At 37.8% G+C, this 27,441-nt stretch overlaps 1 protein-coding gene and 3 long non-coding RNA genes across 6 annotated transcripts; 2 read left to right on the forward strand and 2 right to left on the reverse strand.

Annotated features, from left to right (window-relative positions):
* Nucleotides 1-26,221, forward strand: tmem41ab (transmembrane protein 41ab). Its single transcript, XM_008429115.3, has 5 exons — nt 1-140; nt 21,719-21,869; nt 21,948-22,109; nt 23,525-23,663; nt 23,757-26,221. Exons 1-5 carry the CDS (start codon nt 1-3, stop codon nt 23,975-23,977), a joined length of 813 nt encoding a protein of 270 aa, XP_008427337.1. The 3' UTR covers nt 23,978-26,221.
* On the reverse strand, nt 5,279-7,059 carry LOC145555224 (uncharacterized). Its single transcript, XR_014091328.1, has 2 exons — nt 5,528-7,059; nt 5,279-5,391 (listed from the first exon to the last, which is right to left on the reverse strand). It is a non-coding gene; the product is annotated as an uncharacterized LOC145555224 (long non-coding RNA).
* Nucleotides 11,941-12,274, reverse strand: LOC145555223 (uncharacterized). The gene is made up of 2 exons (XR_014091327.1): nt 12,190-12,274; nt 11,941-12,053 (listed from the first exon to the last, which is right to left on the reverse strand). It is a non-coding gene; the product is annotated as an uncharacterized LOC145555223 (long non-coding RNA).
* Nucleotides 12,384-20,361, forward strand: LOC103476646 (uncharacterized). 3 transcript variants are annotated; one of them, XR_014091325.1, is made up of 4 exons: nt 12,384-14,568; nt 14,666-14,980; nt 15,089-15,141; nt 15,498-20,361. It is a non-coding gene; the product is annotated as an uncharacterized LOC103476646 (long non-coding RNA). The 3 variants fall into 3 exon arrangements; XR_014091326.1 differs by having other exon boundaries at nt 12,384-14,292; nt 14,479-14,568; nt 15,089-20,361; XR_014091324.1 differs by having other exon boundaries at nt 15,089-20,361.
* Nucleotides 26,222-27,441: the final 1,220 nt, after the last annotated feature.

Below are 27,441 nucleotides of genomic sequence, written 5' to 3' on the forward strand. Positions count from 1 at the left end.
ATGCGCTCCTTAGCGGGACTAACTGGCATCGTGGCGACTGCAAGTGTCTATCTCTACCTGCTGTCGACGCACCTTCCCCCGGGACCGGCGCAGCTCCAGCCGGGGTCTGAGCCGGAGGGAGAGGCCGTCCGAGAGTACAGGTAGCAACACACTGTCTTAAATGAAATACAGTCCATCCTGACGGTACTAGAGCCACACAGATACTCATTTATTTTCTTTTTCTGCATTAGTGTACCTCTATAAGTCTGCCAGAAGGTTCAGTCGACTATATTTTATCTTCTTAATTCTAAACAAATTAGAAATAAGCTAAAGTCAATTTTTAGCTTATTTCTTTAGAAACTGTAGAGTACTCACTATTTAGATCAATATTAGATAATTTTTTAGATTATTATGCGGAGAGACTCCTCTTATTGCAACCCAGAAAAGGAATTAGAATAAAATTAGAATCCAGAAAAAAATCTTCCAGAACAGGAACACTTAGTTTTCGTTATTACTGTACAACTGTGGAGTACTCCTTACTTTTACCAATTTAGAGTATTTAGACCAGAGGATACTTACTTATACTTATCTAGCAATGCTGAATAGGAGAACCTACACTGCATGAAAAGTGGGATTTTCGACAGCTATTGACACCTAGTTCTGCCGTGCGCATGGAGATTGAGGGCTATCGGCAAGAGGTTTTTGTCAGAGTGAAAAATTGTAGAGCACTGCCAAGAATGGTAAAAAACGCTGTGTGTCCGTGTTCCCCTATCATCCCCCTCCCCTTGTGCCTAACAGAGGTTTTCGTATTTAAATGAAGTTGCTGAGAGCCATGCAAATGCAAATCAACTGTTGAGCACTGGGCTTTTGACTCTCATTCCTGTTGTAGAACCCATTTTACTTTCTGCTCACCTGTTTACTAGACCCAGGACCTGGCCAATTCCCCTCAGTGTTATTAATTGAGAAATAATGAGATTTAAGTATAAAACAGGCATTAATGCTGAAAATATTCTAATGTTACAAAGTCACACAAATGGAACAAATTTAGTGTGACATTCACCATCCAGCACAGAACACACTTAGCTCAACTTAGGGATGTAAACCTTAACACTTAAGTGTGCATATCAAAGTATAGTTTTCAGGGTAAATCTGATATATTGTCAACACTGCATGTCTGTCAAGCTCATCCAAGATTGTGTGGTGGAATGCAGATAGAGCCGCCGCTGTACACATTTCCAAGAGAAGTGTTTCTGCCAAAGTGAAAACACTGAGCTTTACATAAAGCATCAGTTGTGTCATAATGACAAAGTTCCAATCATTTGCACATATAAAATTTTGGTCATTATAGTATCACAGGCAGATGTTCATGGCATACTAAGTTGTTGTTGACTCTTGTGAAATTGTCTCCTAATCTGGACTTTGTTATTAAACATTCTCAGTATTTAATCACAAATACTGGAATACTGGCTCAAAAAAGCCTGTATTCTAACATGTACTCCTTCATATGGGGATGTAAATACATGTTGGTGTTGCAGTGTAATGGGCCAAACAGTTTAACACATTTTGAGACATCTGTAGGTATTGTTCAGTTATAGAAGTATGCCATGAAGAAGTATGTTTGGAGAACATACTTCTTCATGGCAGAAGAAGTATGTTCTTCTGCCATGAAGTATGGCAGAAGAAGAATATTAAAACAATAATCTATCTTATCCATTAAAATATATATTACATGTGTGTTGGGAGCACTGAAAAACTTTGTTTTGGTTGAATTGATGATATAAAAGAAGAATATGCATGAATACACACGGTAGACTTTTGTTAAATGTGATCTTACTTTGACATTTCTCCCATCTGAAGATTTATCTTGTGATGGGAGGAATTGCACAACTTAATCAAAAATAATAATAAAAAAACATGTTCCTGAGTGGTTCATTGTACATAAAGTATTTTTGTGAATAATATTCAAACTAATGTTAATGTTCACTGATTGCTTTAAAGACCCAGAGTCATGCTATATTGGTCCCAGAATCATGCTATATTGGAGTGGTAGTGACACCATTCCACATCACAATGGACCTTACCAAGCTCCGCCCAGAAAAACGCCCCTCAAAAGTCCCACGTGACTTCATGTCTCACATTAACCTCCTCGCAGAGCTTTGCTTCTATGGGATTTTTCGTTTCGACTGACTGCAGAGTATTTCTGAGTCAATTAGTTTAGTATTTCTGCCGAATTTTCACAAAATATCAGCCACGACAATGGACAAGGGAACCAACAAGTTCAGGTCATCTTTTTTGGACAACATCAAGATGTTTTAGCCACGCAATGCCTCTAACATTGTGCGAGCTGCAGCTAAATGCTACCAGTCGATGAGGAAAACAGCAGATCCTCAGATCCTCAGCATAAATATAGCTGTGGACAAGATCGCTGATGCCTATTGTTCTTGCAAGGCTGGGTAAGTCGGGCATTCATGGTTTTGAGGGTTCGAATGTGCCTAGGACTTATACACGGTACTCTGTGATAGCGTGGCTAACACGATTACAGTTTAGTAAAAGCTAGCGTGGCTAACACGATTACAGTTTAGTAAAAAGCCTTTTCAGGTGAAATAAAATCTTTAATGTATGTCAGATACGGTACACATTGCATATTGATCTGTTCAGCTAACGTAAGGCTGTGTAACAGACAGACTTCAGGATGTAGAAGTTGTATCGGTACTGCCATTATGCTGTACTTGGCTAAAAGGTTTTCATAATGGATGTGTTTATTATTGAGAATTTGTTTTCATTCACTAAACGCAAAGAAAGCAAAGCAATAATACTTACGCCAGCAGACACTTTGTTCTTATTGATTCTACGACGGTTGACCTGCTAATGTGGTCGTGAACAAGCTTTGATCCAAGCAAGGCTTTCCGTTTCAGATTTTGGAAATTTGTGAATTTTAGTTCCACAAATACGATCAGGATACCTGACATCGCCTGTACAGATACCCCACTGATGGAGAACCATTTTTTTTCGATTCCTGACGCAAAAACTTTCTGTCGGTCTGGTAGTCCACAATGTACATTAGCATGAGTTTGTGAGCCGGTAACCCACGTGATAGGTGCATTTGGTCGAAGGTAAACTTTACACCTTAAATGCATAATAATGCCAGTTTAGACTTTGAGCAACTTGGTAAAACTGTATTGTGTAACATTAAATTATGCTTGGCTGCAACTGTATCGATGGCAGCTCTTCTTCTATTCAGTGTTTGTTAGCTTCTATTAGGTTCTTGGCGCAGCTCCGTTCTCCTGCTACTGGCAGCTAAAATCACGATACCCTCACTGTGTATCCCTCTTAAAAATGAACCCATTTAAATAAAGAAATCCCTCCATGGGTGATACCATGATAGAGAGCGTTCATTTTATAGCGTTAACACCGGTGCTGTAAGTGGTCCGGTATAAAACGGAGGTGATAGAACAACACAGCACTTTTAAATTTCAATAATCAGAATGCAGAAATTGTTTCCGTTGTTTTAAAAGGTTTATGTCAGTCTGCCTTTTCCCCATCAATACGCTTCCCGACCGCCCTGCACCTTAGGGGCTTAAAAAAAAAGACTCCGCAAAACTCTGAAACAGGAGAAGCGGGACATAAAACGGAGAGATGAACTAGATGTGAATTATGGCATAAAAACAGAGAATCCGACTCTGAACAGTGAAAAAATTAGGCGGCACAGCAGGTGATGAGTGAAAATTACAGAGGGTCAATAAATGATCAAATAAATCTAGCAACAGGAAAGAAACTAATGTGGACATAGCAATAAACCAAGAGATAATAATACTAATCAAATGAAACTAAATGGAAATGAATGAAGAACAAAATGCAAAAATAAACTAAGAAACTAAAGTAAATACAGAGGAATAAACTGGTATGGCAAGACCTTTCGAGCAATAATTAATACAGAGGACTGTATGGCAAGAATAAACAGACACTATTTCCAGATAAAAGGTAAAATAATATTGTTGAAGTGCCATGGGTTTGTTGAGACCATATCTAGTACTGTGAATAAATATATCTTACAGACCATAACAGTAAAGAACTTATCACTTATTTATGTTTTTAATTAGATTTTAGATATTTATTTCTTCAATATTATTTTTCATGTCAGTGTTAATGTTATGAGGCTGATGACTCCATGACACTTTCAATTTGACTCATTAGGATTTGATTAAGAACAAGATTTGTTCTTTGTAATTTCTGTCCAGTAAAACTATTAATCTATAAATCAATAGGCAGGTCCATAGGCGTAGGAAGCGGGGGGGACGTGGGGGACATGTCCCCCCCCAATAATTTCACTGCAGTTGCGAAGAATTTTTAAATCTTCCACTCGCATGCTTTTATTTTGAAGGCGCACAACAGCGCATTCAGCAGAGCGCTTCCTCCCCCTCCCCCTCTGAACGGCTCAAAGTAAAGGCAGCAGCAGCACAGAGTCAGAGAAACTCCGTTTGAATGAGGTAAACCATCTGTCAGGAATGTTGCTATGAATATCGATCGTTTATAACATCTTGTTGTCAGTTTAATTTTATATATAGAACTAAATCTTTTTGGTTAAGCGGTTTTAATTCTGGGATCGTCACATGTTCAAAATTTTACTGCTGTTTAAAAGTTAGCTAGTCTAGTCACAATGATTTAGAAGCAAAATGAGCCTTTTTATTATTTAAAGTGAGCAACACCTGATCATACTGACCACTTAATATGTATTTATATTATATTATTTAGATATTTAGGAGAACAGCAGTGCTAGAATGATGAAGAAAGGTGAAGAAGCTCTGGTGAGGTCTTCGTTTAGTTTATTGAAATATGTATTAACTGTTTTTAATTTTTAAATAAACTAAACTATTTTATTATGAGAGGAGCAGGGAAGACATAGGAGAGTCAGGTGGAGTTTCAGAGTGTGAAGATATAAACATTATATTAATTTCAATAAAACCAGAAAGGAGAACGGGTGAAGACTGATGTCAGGTTGATTTCTTTCAACGTTTCAATATTTTTTTCATTATTTCCACACTATAAGGTTAATGGTTAGGAGACAATAAGAAAAGTGCTTGAGGAGAGGTTTAAAAATAAATTAGTGAAAATTTTTGCTACACAGTAAATAGAGTTGAGATGTATAATAATGTAAACATCTGAAAATTAAGTTGTTTAAATTCTCATTCTGTATGATAAAAACATACTGTCAAGTTTTCTGGTCTGCCCAAGCCTCCTCAGCTTCTGCCCAAACTTGAAAAGGCTTGCTCCCATCAAAGAGACGCCGGAACAACTCATCTCAGTGACATGTTTTTTATTTCTCTTCTCTTTTGTCTTTAGATCACATACAGGACCACCATGATTTTATATTAAGTGGTCACAGTAGACAGAGTCACCAAGCAGGTTGAAAACCTACAAACAAATGACAAAATTAATTACAAATTCCAATCTACTTTTTTAAGTTGATGAACAAACAAACAAACTTTCCTCAACACGTTCGATTAATTCTTCTGAAAGCAAGTTCAATGATTTAATATACAACTCATACCAGTGGTGTCTCTGCAGGAGCTTGAAGCTGAGTTCTTTGTTTGAAGGGTACATACTGAACACAGGTGTGCCCGGTTACTTTATAAACTCCTGAAGGCCTGAATGAGAGAGATGGGTGCGCTTGATTTTCTGTGAGGCGTGTGCCAGTTGGGTGGAGATGGTAATGCACTCAAATACATCAATCGCTGTTTTAACTTAACACCTCCCACTTGAGCTCCTGGTTTTGAACCCAAGGAGGTCACACCTCTTTTTCTTCACCAGGTCCTGTCCCTGCAGGGTTTTCTTGTTCTTCTACAGGCAATAATACAACAATGCGCCTGACATCTCTATGAAGTATTGTCGAGGGAATCTTCCTTTGAAGTTTTCTTCTCATCCTCCTTGTTTGTCCTCCTGCTTTCACAAGTGGTACAGGGTAACTTGGATAAGTTCGTACATGCACATCTCTTACAGTCCCCGTTCCATCACTGTTTACACTGATCACTCTGCCAAGTTTATATTGACTTCTCAGAGCATTTTGGTCTGCAAGCCAAATGATGTCTCCGACAGCGACATTTCGCTTCTTTGAATGCCATTTGCTTCTGACAAACAAATTTGGTCCAGCTAGTTGACTCCATTTTTTCCAGAATCTGTCCACTTCTGTTTGGATGAACATTAATCTCTTCAGTGGATAACTTTTAAAGTCAAATCCACAGTTATCACTTTTTGGACTAGCTCTTCCAAGCAGCAGAGAGTTTGGTGTGATGTAGCTTATGCAGTCTTCTCTACTTTGAGTTCTTGCATCTATTGGCCTTTCATTAGCTAGATTAGCTGCCATATACAGGAATGTTTGAAATTCACTCCATGTGAAAACTCCATCTGATCCTAGATTATGCAATGCTTGCTTGACTATCTTTACAGCTGCTTCTGCTGCCCCATTCCTATGGGGGGAGTCTGCGGGATGTATTTTCCAGCTCCACTCAGTTCCATGTTTTAAAGCTTCCTGTTGAATTTTCTCTTTGTTTAGTTGATCCAAAAACAGATAAAGATCAGCCAGGACAGGTTTGGCTCCAATAAAGTTTCTTCCACCATCTGACCATAATTTCCTGGGATGTCCTCTTAAGGCTGTAAATCTTTGGTATGCTAACAAGAATCCTTCACTCGACTGATCACTCACAAGATCTGTGTGAATAGCTCTAGATGACATGCAACAGAAGATGATACCCCACACTTTCAGTTTAACTCTTTTCCGGGTCTCATCCCTCACTTCATAGGGACCAAATAGATCAATGGTAGTAAACTCAAATGGTCTGGCAGGCTGTGTTCGTTCTGGTGGAAGATCACCCATTATCTGCTCACATCTTTTTGCTCTGTTTTTCCTACATGTTACACAATTATCCACAACTTTCTGGGCCAATCTTCTGCCTCTCACCACCCATGCTTTTTTTCTCATCTGGAGTAATGTTCCAGCAATGTCTTCGTGATTTACTTCATGAGCTTCAAGAGCAACCAATGTGGATACCCATGAGTCAAAGGGCAAAATGGGGACAACTTTTTTGTCTTCACTAAAGGATTGAATACGACCCCCACAAACCTGAAGTCCAGAATCTTGTTCTTTAAACACAACTAATCTGTTTAAAGTTGTGTCATGGAACGAAGTACTCTCTTGAGCAGCCAGGAAAACATCTTTCATTGCATTCTCACACTCTTTAACACTAAGCCTGGGATGGATGGTTGGCTGTTTGACATCTGTTGAAATTTTTACTTTCACTTTTTTGCCACTTTGCTGGCTTTCCAAAGTGAGTTTCCAGTTTCCAATAGCTCTTCTCACCCATGCAATAACTCTGACTAGTTTAGAAAGACTACTGTATCTTCTCTCTTGAATTAGTTGCTTGGCAATGAATGTAAGAGGAGAGATTTTGAGCTGACCACCCCTTTCTTTACACTCTGTAGCTTCTAAAGGATTCTTTGTCACACCTTCACACATTTTTTCTTTAATTTGCTTAGACTGTGCTCTGGTCGTCACTGCTGAGAAAGCTTTTCTTTGGAGCTTTGCAACACTTTCTTTTGCACATATAGCAATGTCTTTGGCTGATCTCATCGGCCATTGATCAATAGGTTGCAACAGGAACTTTGGTCCATTTTGCCACTGTGAGTCCTCTTGGAGGTGCTCAGGACATGTTCCTCTTGATGTAATGTCTGCGACATTGAGATCACCTGGGATCCACCACCAATCTGCAACTGGCCCAGCTTTCTGTATTTCACCAACTCTGTTGGCAAAGAAAGTTTGGTACCCATAGCTGTTGCGCTGAATGGCTCCTAGCACAGTTTGGCTATCCAGAAAATGGAACCAGCCTCCAATCTCCATTCTGCTGTGTTTTTCAACATACTTTCTCAGACGAGCTGCAAACACTGCACCACAAATTTCTGCTTTTACAGGTTCTCCCTTCTGGTCAAGTGGAGTGAGTTTTGCTTTGGATTCTACAAGTCTCACTTGGATCCCTTGCTCTGTTTCCCATCTGAAGTATAGAACTGCACCATAACTTTTGTCACTCCCATCAGAAAAAGTTATCCCTAGGGGCTTTCCAATCCAACTGATTGGTGTTAAACTCCTGTGAAATTTAATCTGGCCCAGGCGCACATACTCCTGGAACAATTCAATGGCTTCATTTCTAAGCTCATCAGAAAGTGCTTGATCCCACGTCTCACCTGCTTTGCCTGCAGTTCTGGTTTCTTGGAAAGCCTTTCTAACAAGAATGGCTCCTTTCTGTTTGGTGGGTGTGACTAGGCCAATGGGATCAAAAAGGCTAGCTACTTGGCTAAGGAGTTCTCTCCTAGTGAGAGGATTTGGAGTATTTGCTCTCACTTCTCCTTCCTCTAGGTTTTGTCCCACCTTCATTTTTTTCCTTCTTTTTGAGAAGTTGATTGATGTCATCACATACAATTTATCCTCTTCTACCAGATATCCCACTCCCAAGGCCTTATTATCATCCTCTTTCATCTGATTGGGGAGTGTAAGGATTTTGTCTCTGCTAGGTAAGGACATTTTTTGCCTCCCACTTTGACCTGATAGGACCCATGGTTTCAAAAAGAATCCCCCAACTTTTAAGACCTCTTCCACCTTCTCAATGCGTTTGTGCAAAAGTTCTGGGTCATTGTCAGATGTTAAGATGTCATCAACATAACAGTCTTCTTCCAGGATCCTCCGCTCCTCTTTACAGCTGTCAAACATGGGCAGTTTTGCAGTCTCTCGCATTGCTACTTGGGCAATACATCCTGCAGGACGATCCCCAATGTTAACTCTGGTAATGGCAAACTCACCAATCTCCTCCTCTGAGCTGTCTCTCCAGAGGAACCTGTGTAGATGTCTCTCCAGGTCCTCTAGCCACACAGAGTTATACATCTTTTTGATGTCTCCCAAGGCAGCATGCAGACCCCTTCTGAACCATACTGGTCCTTTCCAGCCATCCAAAGTTTCTTCTGTTAGCTTTATTGCTGCTTTTCTTTGCACCATTTCATGCACCTGGTTTGCATAGACAGTTTTCCATTCAGGCTCTTTATTTAATCGTCTTTCTGTTTTTAAGAAAGTTGACTCAACACTTTTCCTGTTGTTGGGAAGACTAGTGGGTTCTACAATCCACGGATACTTTGCGTCCCAGTGGGGAGTATCACTGTGAGCATCTCCTTGCACATAAGTAAGACCTTGTTTAATTATTTCAAGTTCTTTCTCCTCCATTAATGTCATCTCTTTTCCACCTGGTTGACATGTCCCACAGCGACATCCACCACACTTTGGTTCACAAGCGGCCCCTATGCTCTCCCATTTCCACCAATCAATAAACTCTTTATTGGCAGTTGTATTTTGCTTTCTGCTTTAACTTCTTTGAGATTGCAGATTTCTTCATACTTTACAGCAGCAGTGCGCATGGAACGAGCAAAGTGTGTTTCTGAACTGTGTGCTGCCACGTCGACGACTTCACAAAGATCTGGATGAGCTCCTCCCACGGTTATGCCGAGTGGACTGTTCCACAGGACCAGGTCTCCAACAACCTTGACTCTTTGAGGGGCCAGTCTGCCTTCTCTGTGGCTGATTAGTAGCTCAATGGTATCTGGTCTTTTGAGGTCCTCCAGGTCAACATCTGGGAAGAACTTTTGTAGCTGCAGTGGTTGAATGACTTTATGCACTTTAGCAATCTCACTGAGTCCATAACAAATGAGTTGGTGAGCTTTCACTGTCCCTTTGGGGGTTTTAACTCTCACTTTTAACAGGTATCTTCTTGTTCTAACTTTGACTGACATTCCCCCAACACCATGAACAACTAATGTTATATTCTCACCTTCTAGGTTCAATTTTTGAGCTGCTTGGTGAGTAATGTAATTAGTATCAGAAGCCAGGTCAATCAAAGTGCCAATTTTCTGGCCTGCATTTGCAGTAACTTCCAACAGCATTAGGATAACAGGTTGCTCTTTTAGTCCATATGACTCCATAAGACCAGGGACTTCACCCTTTATGTTGCTTGTTGATGCAGTCACATTTGAAAAGGCTTTTCTGCATTCCTCTGCTAGCTCTGGTGAAAGTTCAGCTACGAATTTCTCCTGTTCTTCTGTCAGTCTATTTTTCCATTTTGGCTTATCACCCCCAGCCTTTGTAAGTTCACCCTTTGGGCAAAGGAGGAAATGGTGGTCTGAAAAGCTCCCTTTCTTACAATCTTTGTTCCTACAAAGGTAAGTGTTTATACATCCAGCATCCTCTTCATGCTTTCTCAAACACCTTTTGCATGTTTTCAATGTCTTCACAATATTGAGCTTTTCAGCTACATTCATTGCTTTGAACTGTTTACAGAAGAATATCTTATCTCCATGTCTTGTGTCTCCACAAACAATACAGGCATGATTGGTTCTTGCGACTCGAGTAAAAGCATGTCGCCTCTCAAACTTCTTTTCAACTTTTTCACTCACTCCAAGTTGCTCTAGTTTTTCTAGAACTTCCTCCTGTGTCTTCAGAAATCTAAGAAGACTATCAAAATGATTAACTGGAGTTACTGCATTAGCAGGGTTAACCATAAAAACTAGCCAGTCTCTCTTTATAACATCAGGTAGTTTGCTCTCTAGAGATTTAATAACCAGAGGGTTTTTCATGGCTCCAATGTTTCCTAGCTCTGTTAAATCAACTAGAGCCCTTTCAATTTTTTGTATAAGATCTATCACCTTCCTTGGCTGGTTTGCTTTAAGGGGTGGGATCTTCTCAAGCTCTTCAATGATTTCTAAAGCAATACTTGACTTATCGCCATACCTATTTTCCATGACTCGGAACATATCCGCCGCAGTATCATACGCAGACAGGTGTAATTCATGACAGATCCTTTCATCTACACTATCCAATAACTGGAACTTTTTCACTTCAATTGAGCCACTTGGTTCTCCCTGCTTCTGCAGGCTTTCCCAGTCTTTCCTCCATCTGTGAAAGTTTCTTTTACAGCCATGAAATTTTGGTAGACAAATAGGTCTGATCTTTACAATGGGTGCAGATTGAGCTAGTAGAGGTAAAGATGCAAGATTTCCCTGAGCTGCATCTGATTTTCTCTTCTCCTCTGAAATTGTTTGTGCTATAGCAAACTGTGACTTTCTTGTTTGAAGTTTATTTTTCATCAATTTAATTTGTTTTATTCTGTCCTCTATACTGCCCCTTTCTTTTACTGGAATCCATATTTCCCAGGTCACAAAACCTTTAACAGATTCCTGGATCATATCCTCTACAAAGGACAGCTGCACTTCATATGCAGTTTTATTCACAGTCAAGACCTCTATGTCAGAAGCAACATTGCAAGCCTTTTCTGCCTCCTGGATTGCAGTATAGAGCCTATCTTGACCATATTTTTCCCACAAATTAGACTGAACTATTTGTTTGACTTCATCAAATTTTGATTCACAGTCATTAATAGTCTTTTCAAAATCAGCTTCTTGCTGTTTATCAAGCTCACCAGCTTCATCTTCCAGCTCTGCTAATAGTCCAGCTTTGTAATCATCATTTGAATCACTTACATGTCTGGTATCAGAGCATAGCTTTTTGAACTCCTCTCGCAGTTCCATCTCTGTCATGTTGGCAGCTTTTCTGCTTAGGAAGTTTGCTTGCTTGGTGAAGGAAGATTTTGCCATGGTGCGATCCAGCTTCAATTGTTTCAGTGACTTTCCAAACATTTCTTCAGCCATTGTGAATTGTACAGCTGCGACGACCTGATGTCCTCCTTGAGTTAATCCGTCGAAGCCCTCCTTAATCAGGATTTCCTGGTCATCTGGTCAGTTGGTTTCCGACTGGTTTCCAATTGGTTTTGCATTGGTTTTCAACTGTCAAGTTTTCTGGTCTGCCCAAGCCTCCTCAGCTTCTGCCCAAACTTGAAAAGGCTTGCTCCCATCAAAGAGACGCCGGAACAACTCATCTCAGTGACATGTTTTTTATTTCTCTTCTCTTTTGTCTTTAGATCACATACAGGACCACCATGATTTTATATTAAGTGGTCACAGTAGACAGAGTCACCAAGCAGGTTGAAAACCTACAAACAAATGACAAAATTAATTACAAATTCCAATCTACTTTTTTAAGTTGATGAACAAACAAACAAACTTTCCTCAACACGTTCGATTAATTCTTCTGAAAGCAAGTTCAATGATTTAATATACAACTCATACCAGTGGTGTCTCTGCAGGAGCTTGAAGCTGAGTTCTTTGTTTGAAGGGTACATACTGAACACAGGTGTGCCCGGTTACTTTATAAACTCCTGAAGGCCTGAATGAGAGAGATGGGTGCGCTTGATTTTCTGTGAGGCGTGTGCCAGTTGGGTGGAGATGGTAATGCACTCAAATACATCAATCGCTGTTTTAACTTAACACATACTTTTTATATTTAGTTCACATTCTGATCCTGTAAATTACTGTAGTGTCTGTTGTAAATCCATGAATCCATGCAGGAACATCAGGCTGCAGAGAGTCAGAAGGAGGCAGAGACAGAAACACATATCTAGATATTTTAGTTAAATGTTTGCTGCTGAAAATGACAGGAAAAAAAAAACATTTAGGCTTTTTGCCTCAGTGTTTTTATGTTTCATGTTTGGTAAGTTACTGAATGCAGAGCTGGAAAGAGAGACTGAGTTAACAGTGAGGAGCTAAAGGTCTGATAGACGTGAAAAGTATCATTTTTATTTATTTTGTAGATCAAACTGTTGCACTGATGTAGAGAGATGTTCAATAAGAACAAAACTTGTTTTTTAGATTTTAGTTTTGTTGGTCAAACTGATGTATTGAGTTTAAAACTGCTGAGTCTTATTATATGAGCTGTTTTCTACCTTGATTTTAGAAAGAGGTAGAACCAGTTCGGTTACCAGTCAATCTATATCAATGCATTATGACCAATAATCAAATGTCTTTTGACCAATAAGATATATCAGAATCTGGTAGCTTGTCTTTGCTACGAGAGTATTTATCTTGCTAGTTGTGAGGCAAATTCTAAAGTGAGTGTTCATCCTGGAATGACGGTCATTATACTATGCATAACTTTAATTTGATTATTGGATTGTAAATAATAACATGTTAGAAAACTTGTTACTGAAACAAGGGTCAGATTAGAGTAACGCATTACTGATGTGTTGATGGCATAATAGTTTATGACATTTCTGCTCAAGCTATTTACTGATCTGTCAGGTTTCCAATATGCGTCCCCCCCAATGACAGCCTCGTTCCTACGCCCTTGGGCAGGTCTATATAAAGATATAATCCATGTTTCTGTCTCATATTTTTATGGCATTAAAAGGACCTGGAACTTTTGTTTTTCCACTGAAAGCTCTGGTTTGCACAATAAATGCCATGTGGGTGAAATTTTATGGATGATACTCTGATGTCCCATTCTCCTGAAAGGAGCACAGAGCTGCACCACCAGAAACCAACAGAAACACTGAAGAGAAGAAGAGCTATGATTAATGTAGTTACAGTTCTATCCTTGTTTTAATGTTGCAGAGCTCAGTCATTATAGATCAAATAGATCAAAGTTTAACTTGAATGTTCATTGCATTTTTCTTAGACACCTGTGAAAATAATTTCTATTCCCATGACTTATTTGTTCTCTGGGAAATTATTTTTGATGATAAATGCAGAAACATGCATAACAATCAAAACATCTACAATAGTGATAGTAATATTAATGATAAAATAATGGTCAGTGCAAAGTAGCCTGCAAATTCTTTGGTGGGGGGCGGTGAGGGACCTGGATAAAGGCTGGGGGGGCGCTGGGCTGAAAAAGGTTGAGAAACACTGTGATAGAGTATAAACATTTGTATTCTTTTTTTTAAAGTTTTGTTAGTTAAGCACTAAATATAACTCACAGATGATGAATCATTATATTCTGTATAAACTAAAAAGGAGATAGCTCAAAGTAGATTTGAGTAAATAAACATCTACACATTTAAAAACATTTTAGCCATTAATTATAAAAAAAAATAAAATATACTGTCACATAACTTCTGTCAACTTTCATGTAACACTCCAGTCCAGTTGATGGCAGTAATGCGCTTTCATAGTCGGTCAAGCAGCCGCCATTAAATTCCAGACGAAGATTTGCACCGTCGCTAACGGGTGCTACTGCTAAACCCAACATGAATGAAAATACCCGTCCGTTGTGTGAAATGGTGGAAAAAGTACTATTTCACAGAGTTACTTTTTCATTATCGTTTTGATATTAAGCAAAGTCCCGGCGGAAAACAACAGATGACACCGCGGCGGTCCAACAAGACTCAACTTACGGTAAGAAAGCTTTTATGAATAGCGAGCACGTGCAGCGGGGCGAGTTGCTTTGTTTGTTTCTTACAGAAAGTGGTCTGTCGTTTTCATAATGTCAAAACAAGTGTAGGGTGAGATTTTGTATTGTATTTTTTATTACATGTGATGTTCTGAACTCTTAAAAATACTCGCATCTTCTTTTTTTTTCAGATCTGAAAAATGGCCAAGTCTCAACAGCCAGGCCTCAGACCACGGTACCGAGGCGCTCTTACGGAGTCCACCAGGACAAAGTGAAATTCAGTAAGTTATGATTTCACATTTAGTGAATCATGAACACTCGCATATTTGTAAGGAAAACTGATCTTCCGGTTATTTTATTTATTTTGTTATAACGCAGTACAGCAAGGCAGAGTGTGGTAAGCAGTAGAGATCGACAACATGGCGGACGGAGGATGGATATAAGGACGGAGCCATGTAGCCGGTATGTATTATGTACAGTCACTGCGTTGATTCCCAATTGTACAATGGCTGGTTGAGAATAATTTTAACTTATTTACTTATGTATTTTTGAGAAAGCGATATATTTGCTACAATATTTTTTTAATTTTACATTTATTTCCACAGACACCACAGAATGGGAGTCACATTTGTGCCACTCAGACTCTTCAGGAACGTTCTGATGTCCGTGATAAGGACAGAGATGCAACTGTGTGTGAGTATCTACTATTTTAGAATGTTGATGATATTTTATGCATCAATATTGTTTATATACATAATGTAATTATGCTGTGTATTGACAATGCACAAAAATGTTTTCCAGCTGCATCCAGGACCTACTGCCAGTCATCCAGATGTAGCTCAAGAAAGAAGCAGGTAAGATCTAGAGATGTCACGATTCCCTGAATGATTAAAGTACTGTGGTTTATTAAAATCCATCAAGGCAAATGATCTGCCTCAAAGTTTGTTGAATTATGTTTTACTATTTATTACCAACTGCTTTTAAATCTTTTTTTCTTCCAATTCTTTCCAAGTGTTTTCTCTTTTTCATTAAAGTTTTAATTTTTTGTAAGAATGTATTAATATAATGTTTTTGTTGTTGTTTTTCTTTTTTTGTTTTAATGTCTTATGTGTGCATACTATTCTGGAAGTTGCCAAACATTTTCACTGTAGTTTCATAATGACAAAAAGATGCCTGTAGCTCATAATGATTGTCTGTTCTGTGTTAACAGAACAGACAATCATTGACCATGTTTGGATAGAGGAAGGCAGAGAGTACTGGCAGCAGAGGAGCTGGCATTCTGGGAAGATGGCAGCTAAGAGGGGGTGTCAGAATGGACTGTGGTGAGGTTGAGACCCCAAGTTCCCCCAACCAGGAGCTCAGTGACGTCGGGTCTACGCTACAGGAGAGACGTCAGGTCTACGCTACATTAGAGACGTCGGTCATGTCCTGAACGCAGCATAAGGTTTGATCTTGTTTGGACAAAAAAACACTGCTTGTGGTCCAGAAATAGACAAGCATTTATGACTTATTTTGTGTGCAAACAGTAAAAAAAAAATGAAATAAAGAAAAAAAACTTCTGTGCCTCATTTATGTTCCTCATATATGAACATGTTGCATATAAGCAATATCAAATGAATATATTTTAATACAGCGTTTATTTTTTATATAGATTTTTTAAAATACAGCATTAAAAATATTAATGATTGGGGCGGGGTTTATTTATAAAGACATAAGTGCTATCCAATGGGCACACATCAACCAACCAGTCACATGTCAATGATGAACTGTGATGTCATTGTTTTTCATCCAATGAAGCGCCTTTGCATACGCTAGGGTATTCGTATGCTAAGTAGAGTCGTTAACACCTCCCGCTCCTCAGCACCTCCACTCCCCCCTCGTGGGAGATTCCGCAATTGACAGATTTCGAGTCCCGTGAGTCGTGAGACAGTGAAAATGCAAACTGTCGATATCTGTCGCTCACAAGCTGCGTTCGCGTCAGAATACAGGGTCAAAAATCCCACTTTTCTTCTTGTGCTTGTTTATTTACTTTGGATTCGCTTTTTCGTCTTTTGCTCTTTCTTTTGGTTTGTTATTTTGTTTGTGTTTCCTTTTAATTCCTGTAAAGCACTTTACAAAGTGCACTTGCCTCGTTGCTGAAAATGTGATGTATAAATAAAATTCACATTTTTTTTACCTTTTTTTATTATTATAGAAGTCATACTTTCAATTGTGATATTTTGATTTTATCTTTTAACTTAAATGAAAGTCATCAGCCTGTAGACCTCAGTTTAATAAGCCAAAGTGCTATTATGTATTGTAGGCATTTTTGTAGATATGGTTCACAATGTCATAAATTTATGTATTTTGTTGCGGTCAGAAATCCGCTGGGGGTCAATTTCCAAATCAACTTTGACTTGAAATCAAAGTAAATAACAGCATTAATAATTATACAAAGGGACGCTTTTATTGTTTCTACTAAAAAAATGTAATTACAAATAAACTGAAAGATAATACTGGTAGTTGATGTTTTTAATGTCATCTTGTGTTATTTTCTTGTTATTTTATGGTTTGCAAGCTAAAAATATAAATGGTAAACTGCTTTTAATGCTGGTAGTTTTTTTTCAAGGGTTTATTATTCAAAACACCTCATTCATTTAGATTTTTAGATTTATCATTTATCTACTGTTCCAGTTACCATCAAACAAGAATAAGATACTAATTAGTTCAACTGGCTGATTAACCAGCTCAATTAGTGGGTTAATTGAGCTGGTCCAACTAACAGTTGTGGCTGCTTAGAAAAAAATGCCCCTAAACCTTTTACGTAACTCTATTCTCTGTTAGCTTAACAGAGATTAGATCAGTTTCACACCATGACTGTCAAGAAATGTTTTGATTCTTTTAAGTGTTAGCCTTCTTTCTGCCAGCCAGAGCCGGATTTGTTTCTATTAAATAAGAAACACAATTAAAATCAGACATGAATAAGATTGTTCATCAAAAAACATTGTATGCCACAATCTTCCAAATACTTCCTGTCATCTTCTTCTTTGTGGTTTTTGTCAGTGGTAACTGCTAGGTATTTTTCTCGAACCTTCATAGAAGAACCACAGACAACATATATGAATTTTATGGCCAAGCTTTTGCAAAAGGAGAAGACTCAGCAAACTGCTCCTCCAAGCCGTTCACTGAGCGTTCTGAAGACCTTTGGTTACAGCTTGTCTTTTATTATCAAGCAACTAAGAGGGAGGATAGGTAAGGAAGACAGCAGAGACAAAATATTACTGCACACAGGCATTTTCTAAGGTAGGGAGTATTCCAGTTGATAAGAAGGCACCTGTGGAAACATAATTTAAGGTCTGGGAAACACACAATTAACTGTTTCACATAAAGACAAACAGGCAGATGTGGCCTCCGGGTCAGTTTATACACACAGAAGGAAGAGAACACTTTAAATTGAAAATCACAATAATCTATAGACTGAATGTTGATTAACTATTGTTGATTAACTATTGATTAACATTAGACTGAATATGAACTAAAGTAATAACAAAATAATACCAAAAAATTTCTAACAGTAACATCTGATTGTTGATCATGTGATGTGGAAAAAGTGTTTCCATTGGACTTTTGAGGAATAAACCAATTTCAATACGACAAAAAAACCCACCTCATTCTAGCACTAAGATTTTTCGAAAATGCCGTTTCCGTTATGATTAAATTTATTTTCGAAATGTCAAATTGCGCAACTGCATGGTCAATGGAAACGCAATTAATGACTACATTTACTACTATTTGACCTTCTGAAGTGGAATAAAAAGGTAAATAATAGGAAGCAGCAAATCTTCTGATGAGCCAGTTGTATCTATTTCAAAAGTCGAAGGGGATTCCCCGAAGCTGAGACAAGGTGACCCGTAATCCAAATGAATGGGTCACTACCAGGAGATTTCAGCAACTTAAAAACCAGAAATGATGTTTCACACATTTCAGAATACCAAAATAATCCCCTAAGCTATTTAGGGGATTATTCTTAAAGTTAAACTTTAAGATCTTGTGCACTAAATAAAACCCCAACACTTGGGGAGTTGAAATGTATAGTTAAATGTGACACGGCAGAGGGATGATAGAATAACACTGAGCCAGACTCTCTGAGGCCAAATGCAGAAAGCATTTATGTGTGTGGGTTTTCGCACGCGCGCGTGTGTGTATGAGTGTGCTTGTGCCTAGTAAATTGATATTACTCACGATCATGACTAACTGATCCAGGCATTTTGTAAACTAAATTCCCTTTAGTAGTTTTTTTTTCTTAGTCAAAGGAAACTGAAGGGTTAACTGTTCATGTTAGGGTGAGTGATGTTAACCCTGATGTGATTGGTGGGTTGATCCCACATCTGTCCATTCCTCTGTGTGTGTGTGTGTGTGTGTGTGTGTGTGTGTGTGTGTGTGTGTGTGTGTGTGTGTGTGTGTGTGTGTGTGTGCGCGCGCGTGTGTGTGTGTGTGTATTGCGTGTTCTGCTGAGGCAGAACATGTTTCGTAGAGTCAGCTGTAAGTATCCCTCCTCAAATACTGTACATACATCCATTCAGTTTCACGTGTTGGGCCGTTTCCATGTCAACCACCCAGTGGACCAGTAAGAGGGCTGGATGTTTGTCCTCTGACTAGTAAGAATAAGCTGTGCTGGACGTGAAAGCAGGTGGCAGAGGAAAGTCGGCAGCTTGAGTTTCAAGTCAGGGTGGGGAGGCGGACCGACAGACAGACGGGAGATTTTCTTTTTGCAGTGTGAGTTTTCAGAAGTGTCTTCTAGTCTCTTCTCAAGTCTGCAAGCAGTGATGCTATTTCTATCTTTGAACTGAATGTATCCAGTTACTCTTTGACTCAAAGACACACAACATGGTCACTTATTCTTCTATAGTTCTGTTTTTCTGTCTGGTTTCAAGTTTTTCCTCTGTTTGAATTTCAACAATTTAAACTGAGATGAAAGCCATTTTCTACTTAAGATTAGGGATGCACATATGTCAAAATTTGGGCCGATATTGATAGCCAATATTAATGTTACTCAGCAGGTAACTGAATGTTATCCTGAGCAGTAACTATTATAACGGAAAATCTCTAAGACTGAAAACATTATTTGTTTTTTGAAGTTAAATGAATAACCGGATCCTTTATGCGTTGTGCTGGTTTTATTGAATGATCAGGGCTGTGACACGAGATTTCTTTGAAACTGATGGTTTCTCAATTTATTTCTGACGAGAACAACAAACAGAAAACAATCGTGTTATCGCTGCCCGCTTCAAGTCCTCTCCCACAGAACAACATGACAAAAGGGGACGATGTCTCACAATTTTTAAGTAATCAAAATAAATATTTTTTGCACAACATACTTGACAATAATGTAGGTTGAGAAAGTAAAAAAAATAAAATAAAATACACCCCTATTTTTGAATTAGAATTAGTCCTGGGTTCTGTCTTCATTTTTTCTTCTTTCTTTTCCCATATATATATATATATATATATATATATATATAGTAACATTATAACAACTCGCTTCCTCTGATCCACAGGTAGGATAAAAGGCAACTCCTGTAAACCCATAAAAACAGCTTCTTTAAATATATTGTGTAATTTTAGACAGTTTTAAATTAAGCTTTGACCTGTGTCAAACTTTAGAAGTACCATAGCAGTCCTATCTTGATTTTTGTTGTTTAAGCCATTGAGATTTTGAACTTATTTAAATTACTTAATTAGTAACTGTTATATTTGTATTTGGGCACTATTGCCATATTGGTATTTGGGAAATGCTTGGTGTAGTATTTTTTTTTTCTCATAAAGGTATATTTTTTGTGATAAGCTTAATCTCCTTTATAACCGCTATAATGGTTATAACTGCCAAACATTGGTATTTTCAGTGTTTTGTAGATGGAATGTTGTATTCAGTTTGGTTATATTAACTTAGGATCAGATTTCTTCATTTTTTGTAATTATTTTATTTTATTTATGCATGTTTTATTTTATTTTCTTGTAAAGACTCCGGATGTTGACTGAATGTGAATTATACTGTAATTGTATTTTGTTAATTTATTTTTTCTTTAATTGAAAATGTTGTTAGAATAAACAAGCTCTTGCCGGAGTAACATTATAACAACTCGCTTCCTCTGAGATCCACAGATATTGGTTGCACAGAATTCTTCTGCCTGTGTGCCACTTGATACTGGCTCAGATTCCCCTAGATCTGGTGCTGGTAACAATAACAACAAACAAAAACAACCGTGTTATGGCTTCCTGCTCCAAGGAACACAAAAGTACATCACAGAACAAAAGTTAGTTCCTGGTAATTTGTGATTGTAGCTTCACTTAAATATTTACATTACAGAATGGATTAATATATTACAATATTGATACAAAAACTAACTTAGTAGATCTATAAATAAACTGAATGTATTTAGATGAAAAATAAACACCACACACCTCTCCCGCAGGACAACATGACAAAAGGGGAGGGTGTAAATTTCCCATAACAATTAAATAATCACATCAAAAGTTAGAAACACTGTCTTTAGTGCTTTCTTTGACTAGTACATATATTAGTGTGTGTGAGAGAATGTGTCAGTGATAGGTATTGTAGAACGGCACTTTGTGAAGTTCAGTCCATTCACTTGTATTAGCTTACTGGCAGATATGCCACATTAAATATGGTGGATGCTGTGACGTATCGCAGCAAACGGACCGACCTGCTCAATGAAGCATTGATGTTTTCATGTCTATGTTTATGCCCATGTGTGTAAAGGGTGCAAACAATTTAAAGACAAAACCACAGAAGAAAAAACAAATCTTCAAATCTTAAAGTAAAAAAACAACAGAGTTTTTAGAGGTGTTTCAGTCAGGTAAAGAACAATACAAATAACCAAACAAAAAAGACATTTTGTGTTATTGTAACAAAAGAAAAATACAACCAGGTTAACAATTGCAAATAGCAAAGTGACTAATTTAGAGACGGCTGAAGTTTCCAGATTGACCATCAGGTATGTTAAGATAAACCAATACTTTTGCTTTGTAGAAGCGTCTCCCTGCTGTAAATTGGTGACATTATATTTAGATTTTCCGTCACAAATAGAAAATATTGTGCTGAACATTTTACCATAAACGTTTAGCATAACACGTTTATGCTAAAACATGCAGGAACATTTTCAAATCAACCCAAAATTTTGGAAAATAAATGCAAAGGTTCTTGAAAGTACTGCACAGTTAATATGATTTTCCATTTGAATCGGGTTAAGATTGGACCTTTGAATGGACCATTTTGTTCTCTTTTTCAGTCAATCTGTTGTAAAATGTCTTTGCTGTGTTTTAGGTTAATTGTTATTGTGTTCCATCAGTCATATCACAACTTGATTTTAGTAGCAAATGAAAAAACTCACATTAGTGTACTATGGTGTGTTCCTCTGGTTTTCCATTCAGGCTGAAGTTCCCATCAGACCTGGAGTCACTACAGGAACTGGCCAAGATGCTCAAGTTTTACAAAACAGAGAACTACAGCTATGTTCTGCTACTGTTCTGTAGCGCCTACCTCTATAAGCAGTCCTTCGCCATACCTGGCTCCTCTTTTCTGGTGAGCCACACACTGACAGAAGCTGAACAGAAATCAGGGAAACAAACACTTCCCCCCATGTAATCTGTCCTGTTTCAGAACATGTTGGGGGGGGCAATTTTCGGACCCTGGGTGGGTCTGATGCTGACCTGCCTGCTCGCCACTTTCGGCTCCATGTTCTGCTTCCTGCTGTCCTCAGCATTTGGGAAGCAGTATGTGGTTCACTTCTTCCCAGAAAAAGTGGCTCTGCTGCAGATGAAGGTAGGTATCTTCACCAGATTGGTCAGTTATCCTTTATTTGCGTGGTAAACGAGAATGTGCACTTTTTTTGTTGTTGAAGGATTTAACTTGTTTTCTGGTGATATTCTGGATGTTTTCCGAGTGTCAGAAATGTTGACCCAACTGGAAATGAAGCAGGAAAAAATGAATCTAACATGGAGGTTAAGACAGACATTCTGACATCTGGTACAATACAAGCAGCTCATATCTGAGATGAACCTGCAGCCGGTCCTATGTTGATACATTGTCAAGCAAAACTCGTTGAAACTGCAGCCAGATCAAAATGGATTCATTCATGTTCATAATGCTAGGAGTTTGTGAAGATACACAATCAATAATGAACAACAATAATCTGGATTATTAACCTGTCATAAGAAAAAAAATAGAAGTTACTTATTAATTTATAAATCTCATAGTTTCAAACTAAATATTTAATTAGAAAGATAAATATTTCATATATCAACTAAATATTTAACTTCAAACCACATATTTTGTTAGATAAATAAATATTCCTTTAGCAAGCCAGGTAGTTTGTTTCCAAACTAAATAGTTAGTTAGTTAGCAGGCTAAATACACTGCTCAAAAAAATAAAGGGAACACTTTAACATTTAAGTGAACACTGAAGTGTTCCCTTTATTTTTTTGAGCAGTATATTTAAATTACAAACTAAACATGTAGTTCAAAACTAAAAAATTAGTTAGCAAGCTAAATAATTGGCTTGCTAACTAAATAACTAAATAAAAATAACTAAATATGAATCATTTAGCTTGCAAACAGAGTTTGCAAACTAAATATTAAATTTGAGGCTAAATATGTAGCTCCAGACTAAATAATTTGCTCAGAGCTAAATATTTAGTTTGAAGCTAACTATTTAGCTTGCTAATAAATGTTTAGTTTGAAGCTGTGGCACTTAAATTAAAGAATAACATGGTGCAAATATGACTGAAAAATTAACCTGGCAGGGGGCAGATAAAGCTAACGATAACCAGGTTAAACCTGGTCTAAGGAAAAACATGAAAGTGTAACAAAATGATTCTGAGTTTTCTGTTCATCTTTTTGGTCTATAAATAACTCAATAAAATGCAAAATAAATCTAAAAGTGTCAAATTAATCTATAAGTTCCAATGCTTGCAGATTGACATTTTTTATTCTCCATCAGAAACGTTTTGGTTTAATGAAAATCTCTTTCAATTTAAACTAAACTCATAATAAAGTTGTTGGACTGAAGTGTTGCACTAATGAAGCTTTTTTTGCTTAGAATCGGTGGATTAAAACTGAACATTTTTCTCACAACTTCTTTCTAACGTCTTGTTTTTCTTTTCCTTTGAATCCCTGCAAAACCTTTTTCTTTGTTATTTTTTCTTTCCTGAACTCTCCTCTTCACGTCTTCCTGTCAGGTGGAGGAGAATCGTAGCAGCTTATTCTTCTTCCTCCTCTTCCTTCGTTTTTTCCCCATGACTCCTAACTGGTTCCTTAACATCACTTGTCCTGTCCTCAACATCCCTCTATCCATTTTCTTCTTCTCTGTATTAATAGGTGAGCTAAAAATCATAAAAATGAATAAACAAACAGATGTGTCGCAGATCCAATGACACAGCTGCTGTTCCCGTCTTATCTTTCTCCTCCAAGGTTTAATCCCGTACAACTTCATCTGTGTGCGTACGGGTTCCGTCCTGTCACAACTGTCCTCTTTGGACGACATCTTCTCATGGGGGACGCTGGCTCAGCTGCTGGCCATTGCTCTCATGGCTCTGCTGCCTGGAGCGCTCATCAAACGCTATGGCTCAGCTCACCTCAAGCTGGATGCCGTCACCAGCAATGGAACCGGCCAGGACAGGAAGAGCAGATGACACTGAATGCCAACGCTGCTCAGGTAGAGATGGACGCTTGTGACTTCTAGACCTCTGCTAGGTCACACTGGAGACTCCAGACATTCAGGGTGGTGCTTATTTTGAACTTCTATTTTTATCAGGTTGTGCTTAGTCTTCATTGCCTTAAAACATCTTAGAAGTTACTGTGGTGAAAATCCTCCTCTTGAATGGATGGAATGTCACATTTTGCAAGAAATTGTAATTATTTTGCACAGAGCTGAATAAGTGTCACCTTCGGGATGAACAAATCTTTCTGTTCCTGTTAAAGATCCCATACATGCACCGCAAAAACACTAAATATTACAGCGTATTTTTCTCTAGTAATTTAAACTTAAAATCCGACACACGGACTCACAAGTAAGATCACAAAAGATATATGAGCTTGTTTCAAGTAAATAATTTGTCAATATTAATAAAAACAATGGATTAATTCCACTGGCAAATTATTTCTTGTTAAAAGTAGCAAAATCTGCCAGGGGAGTTAGTACTTTTTTCATATATATAATCAGTACAAAAACTCGTACAACTTACTCAAAAGTTCTTGTAACATGAAATGAGAAAAAATGAAGATATTTGCAGTAGAAACTAGAGAACGATATGAGATGTTTTTGCAGTGTGCTAAGGTTGCTAATCATGATTAGCTTCATCGTCACTTATTCTGCAGTATGTTGAATGGTTTATGTGTTTTCTCTGTAAAATGGGAGCGGTCTCATTGCAGTGACTCAGAGCGACTAGTTTTTCACATATAGAAATATTCAGTAAGTTGTTTTTTTACTTAATTTTTTCTGTCATTTTTATTACGTAAATCGCGGTTAGCGATTATTTGGCTACATGTTCAAAAACAAAGACTGTTGTAAAGTATTTTAATTATTATTATTTTGCATTTATCATACATATTTTACTAACTCTTAGACATCTAGATTTTAGATGCTACTTTCCTTTAAAATCTACAGGAAGATTCGAAAAAGGCATATTACATTTTTTAGTCTGAAATCTGTTCTTTTAAAATAATAATAAACGACCAGTTTATTATAATAGCTTGATTAACGTTGTGAATCAAGCTATTATTCAAAAGAATTCAGTCTTCTTTTGAATTGGTTGTTTCTGACCAAGCGGTGGATTTCTACAAATGTGATTTTTTTATTTTCACAGATTATCTGTTTCATGTTAGGCTGCCATGACAGAGCGACACATATAATGTAAAAAAAAATACTTAAAATAATTATTTACTGTGGCTTTAAGGGCTGACTGTTTAAATCAGGAGTTGAATCAGATGTAATTATATTAAAAAAACAAAAACCTTGGAGTTAGAATTTTATTTTGTGCAGCACTATTTAAAACATGACTAATCATGCCATAGACTGATTATTGCTGAAAGCAAAAGTACAATGAAAAGTGTGTTCAAAAACATATATTATGAAAAATGTGCTCAAACACATTTGATGTAAAACTCCTCTGGGATTTATGTATCTGGCTCCAGATGTTTCCTTCTGTTCTGATTTTGAAACTTCTGTTTTTACATGATTCAGTGATTGTGTTCATTGCAGCTGTCTAAACTTCATAGTGGCAATCCTGTTTCGGTTTGTTTACATATTTACAGTGTAGTCTAGTTACTGTTTTTAGGGAGGGGGTTTTAAACCACTTAAACACGTCTTAAACAAAATTAAATAGATGGTTCTGACTGAGCTACTTTAGGTTTGATTTCATCTGAATCTGTTCTATTTTATTTTGTATTCTATTTTAATAAGTATTTTTAACAGTAGCAGGTGAAAAGCACCTGGACATTTTGAACTCCCATCATGAGGTGAGACTTCCCTCTGATTCACTCTGCATATTTAATCCCTGCAGACGTTAATATGGCTGCAGAAACTTATGATCTTTTCCCATATTAGCATCCTTCTGACCTTGTTTTGCCACTTAAATTAAACTCAGTGGTTGCAAAATCACATCATGGAGAACTTTCTATGTGAAATTCAGTTTTTCAGATAGGTTTGGGATTATGACTTTTAAAGAGAAATTTAAAAATGCCACATTTCAAATTTTAATGGTTTCAGAATGCTTAATATAACACAAGGCACTTTGTTTGGAGAGTCTTTTACCAGTCTTATTAATCTTCTGTCTTCTTCTGATTATACCAATTTAAAGTTCTTGTTTTGATGTTTTGCTTTTTGCATCTTTCAGCCTGTTTTCTATGGAAAATGCAATAAAATACAGTTCACTCAATTTTGTCTTTATTGGGACGGGACACAATAATTATTTGGCGGTCTGACAAAGCGAAACTAAGCCATTTTGGGACGCAAATAATATTTCATTGGCGTCCATGTATTTTCTTATTCTTCCGTCACTCCCCATGGTGGACGTTTTGAGAACATTTATAAACCAGATTGATAATTATCCTGTTTACCAGCAACACACACACACACGCACACACAAAATAGTCTTCTGTATAACCCTCAACCATCCAATATCGGTCATGCAAATACACACACACACACATACTTCCATAGAGGCAGTCAATATGAATTCAGCAATAACTCAATACATAGAAAAATAAAAAGTAAACTCATAATAACAACCTGACTGGTGAAGTACACGGCAGTGGTTCTAAAAGCTGGGGATGGACACACTCAGTAAACACAGCCAGCCAGCCAGCCAGCCAGCCAGCCAGCCAGCCATCCATCCATCCATCCATCCATCCATCCATCCATCCATCCATCCATCCATCCATCCATCCATCCATCCATCCATCCATCCATCCATCCATCCATCCATCCATCCATCAATTTTCTTTACACCCTTGTCCCTTAGTGGGGTCGGGAGGTGCTGGTGCCTATCTCCAGCTAACGTTCCGGGCGAGAGGTGGGATACACCCTGGACAGGTCGCCAGTCTGTCGCAGGGCAACACAGCCGTGTCCGATATTATTGGCACCCTGGAAAAGTTGTTGAACAGGTTGTGAAATCAATTATGGGAGAACAAATCAGAAAAATCTTCAGAACAAATTAGGGGGGGGGGGGGTTATATATATAGATAATCATTGATTTTTGGTTGAAGTCCACAAATGACGGTGGATCAACAATCAAACAACCATCCAGCTCTAGTCAAGTAACTAACGTTGAAACTGTGTCATTGAATCAATGTTGTTTTGTCGTTGAAATCTAATGACTGAAATGCATTTGTCTGATCAACATCTCATCAATGTTGAATCAATGTCAGCTGTTTTGCCGCACCCCTTCCCCTCTCCTCCTCCTCATCCGAGCTCTGGGTCAGAGCATTTTATTACTGAGCGGGGTTATCATGTTTTAAATTAAGCACTGTAGAGGATAGTCAATGCTGATTCCTTTCTGTACATTTTCTTACTTTTTCATAACAATTCTCACTGACTGTTTGCGTGGGATATATTGACATAAAAACATCTACAACTTACTACAAGGAGTGGAGCGAT

The sequence above is a fragment of the Poecilia reticulata genome, chromosome 15, assembly GCF_904066995.2.
Source record: "Poecilia reticulata chromosome 15, P_reticulata-male-v2, whole genome shotgun sequence".
NCBI classification, from domain to species: domain Eukaryota; kingdom Metazoa; phylum Chordata; class Actinopteri; order Cyprinodontiformes; family Poeciliidae; genus Poecilia; species Poecilia reticulata.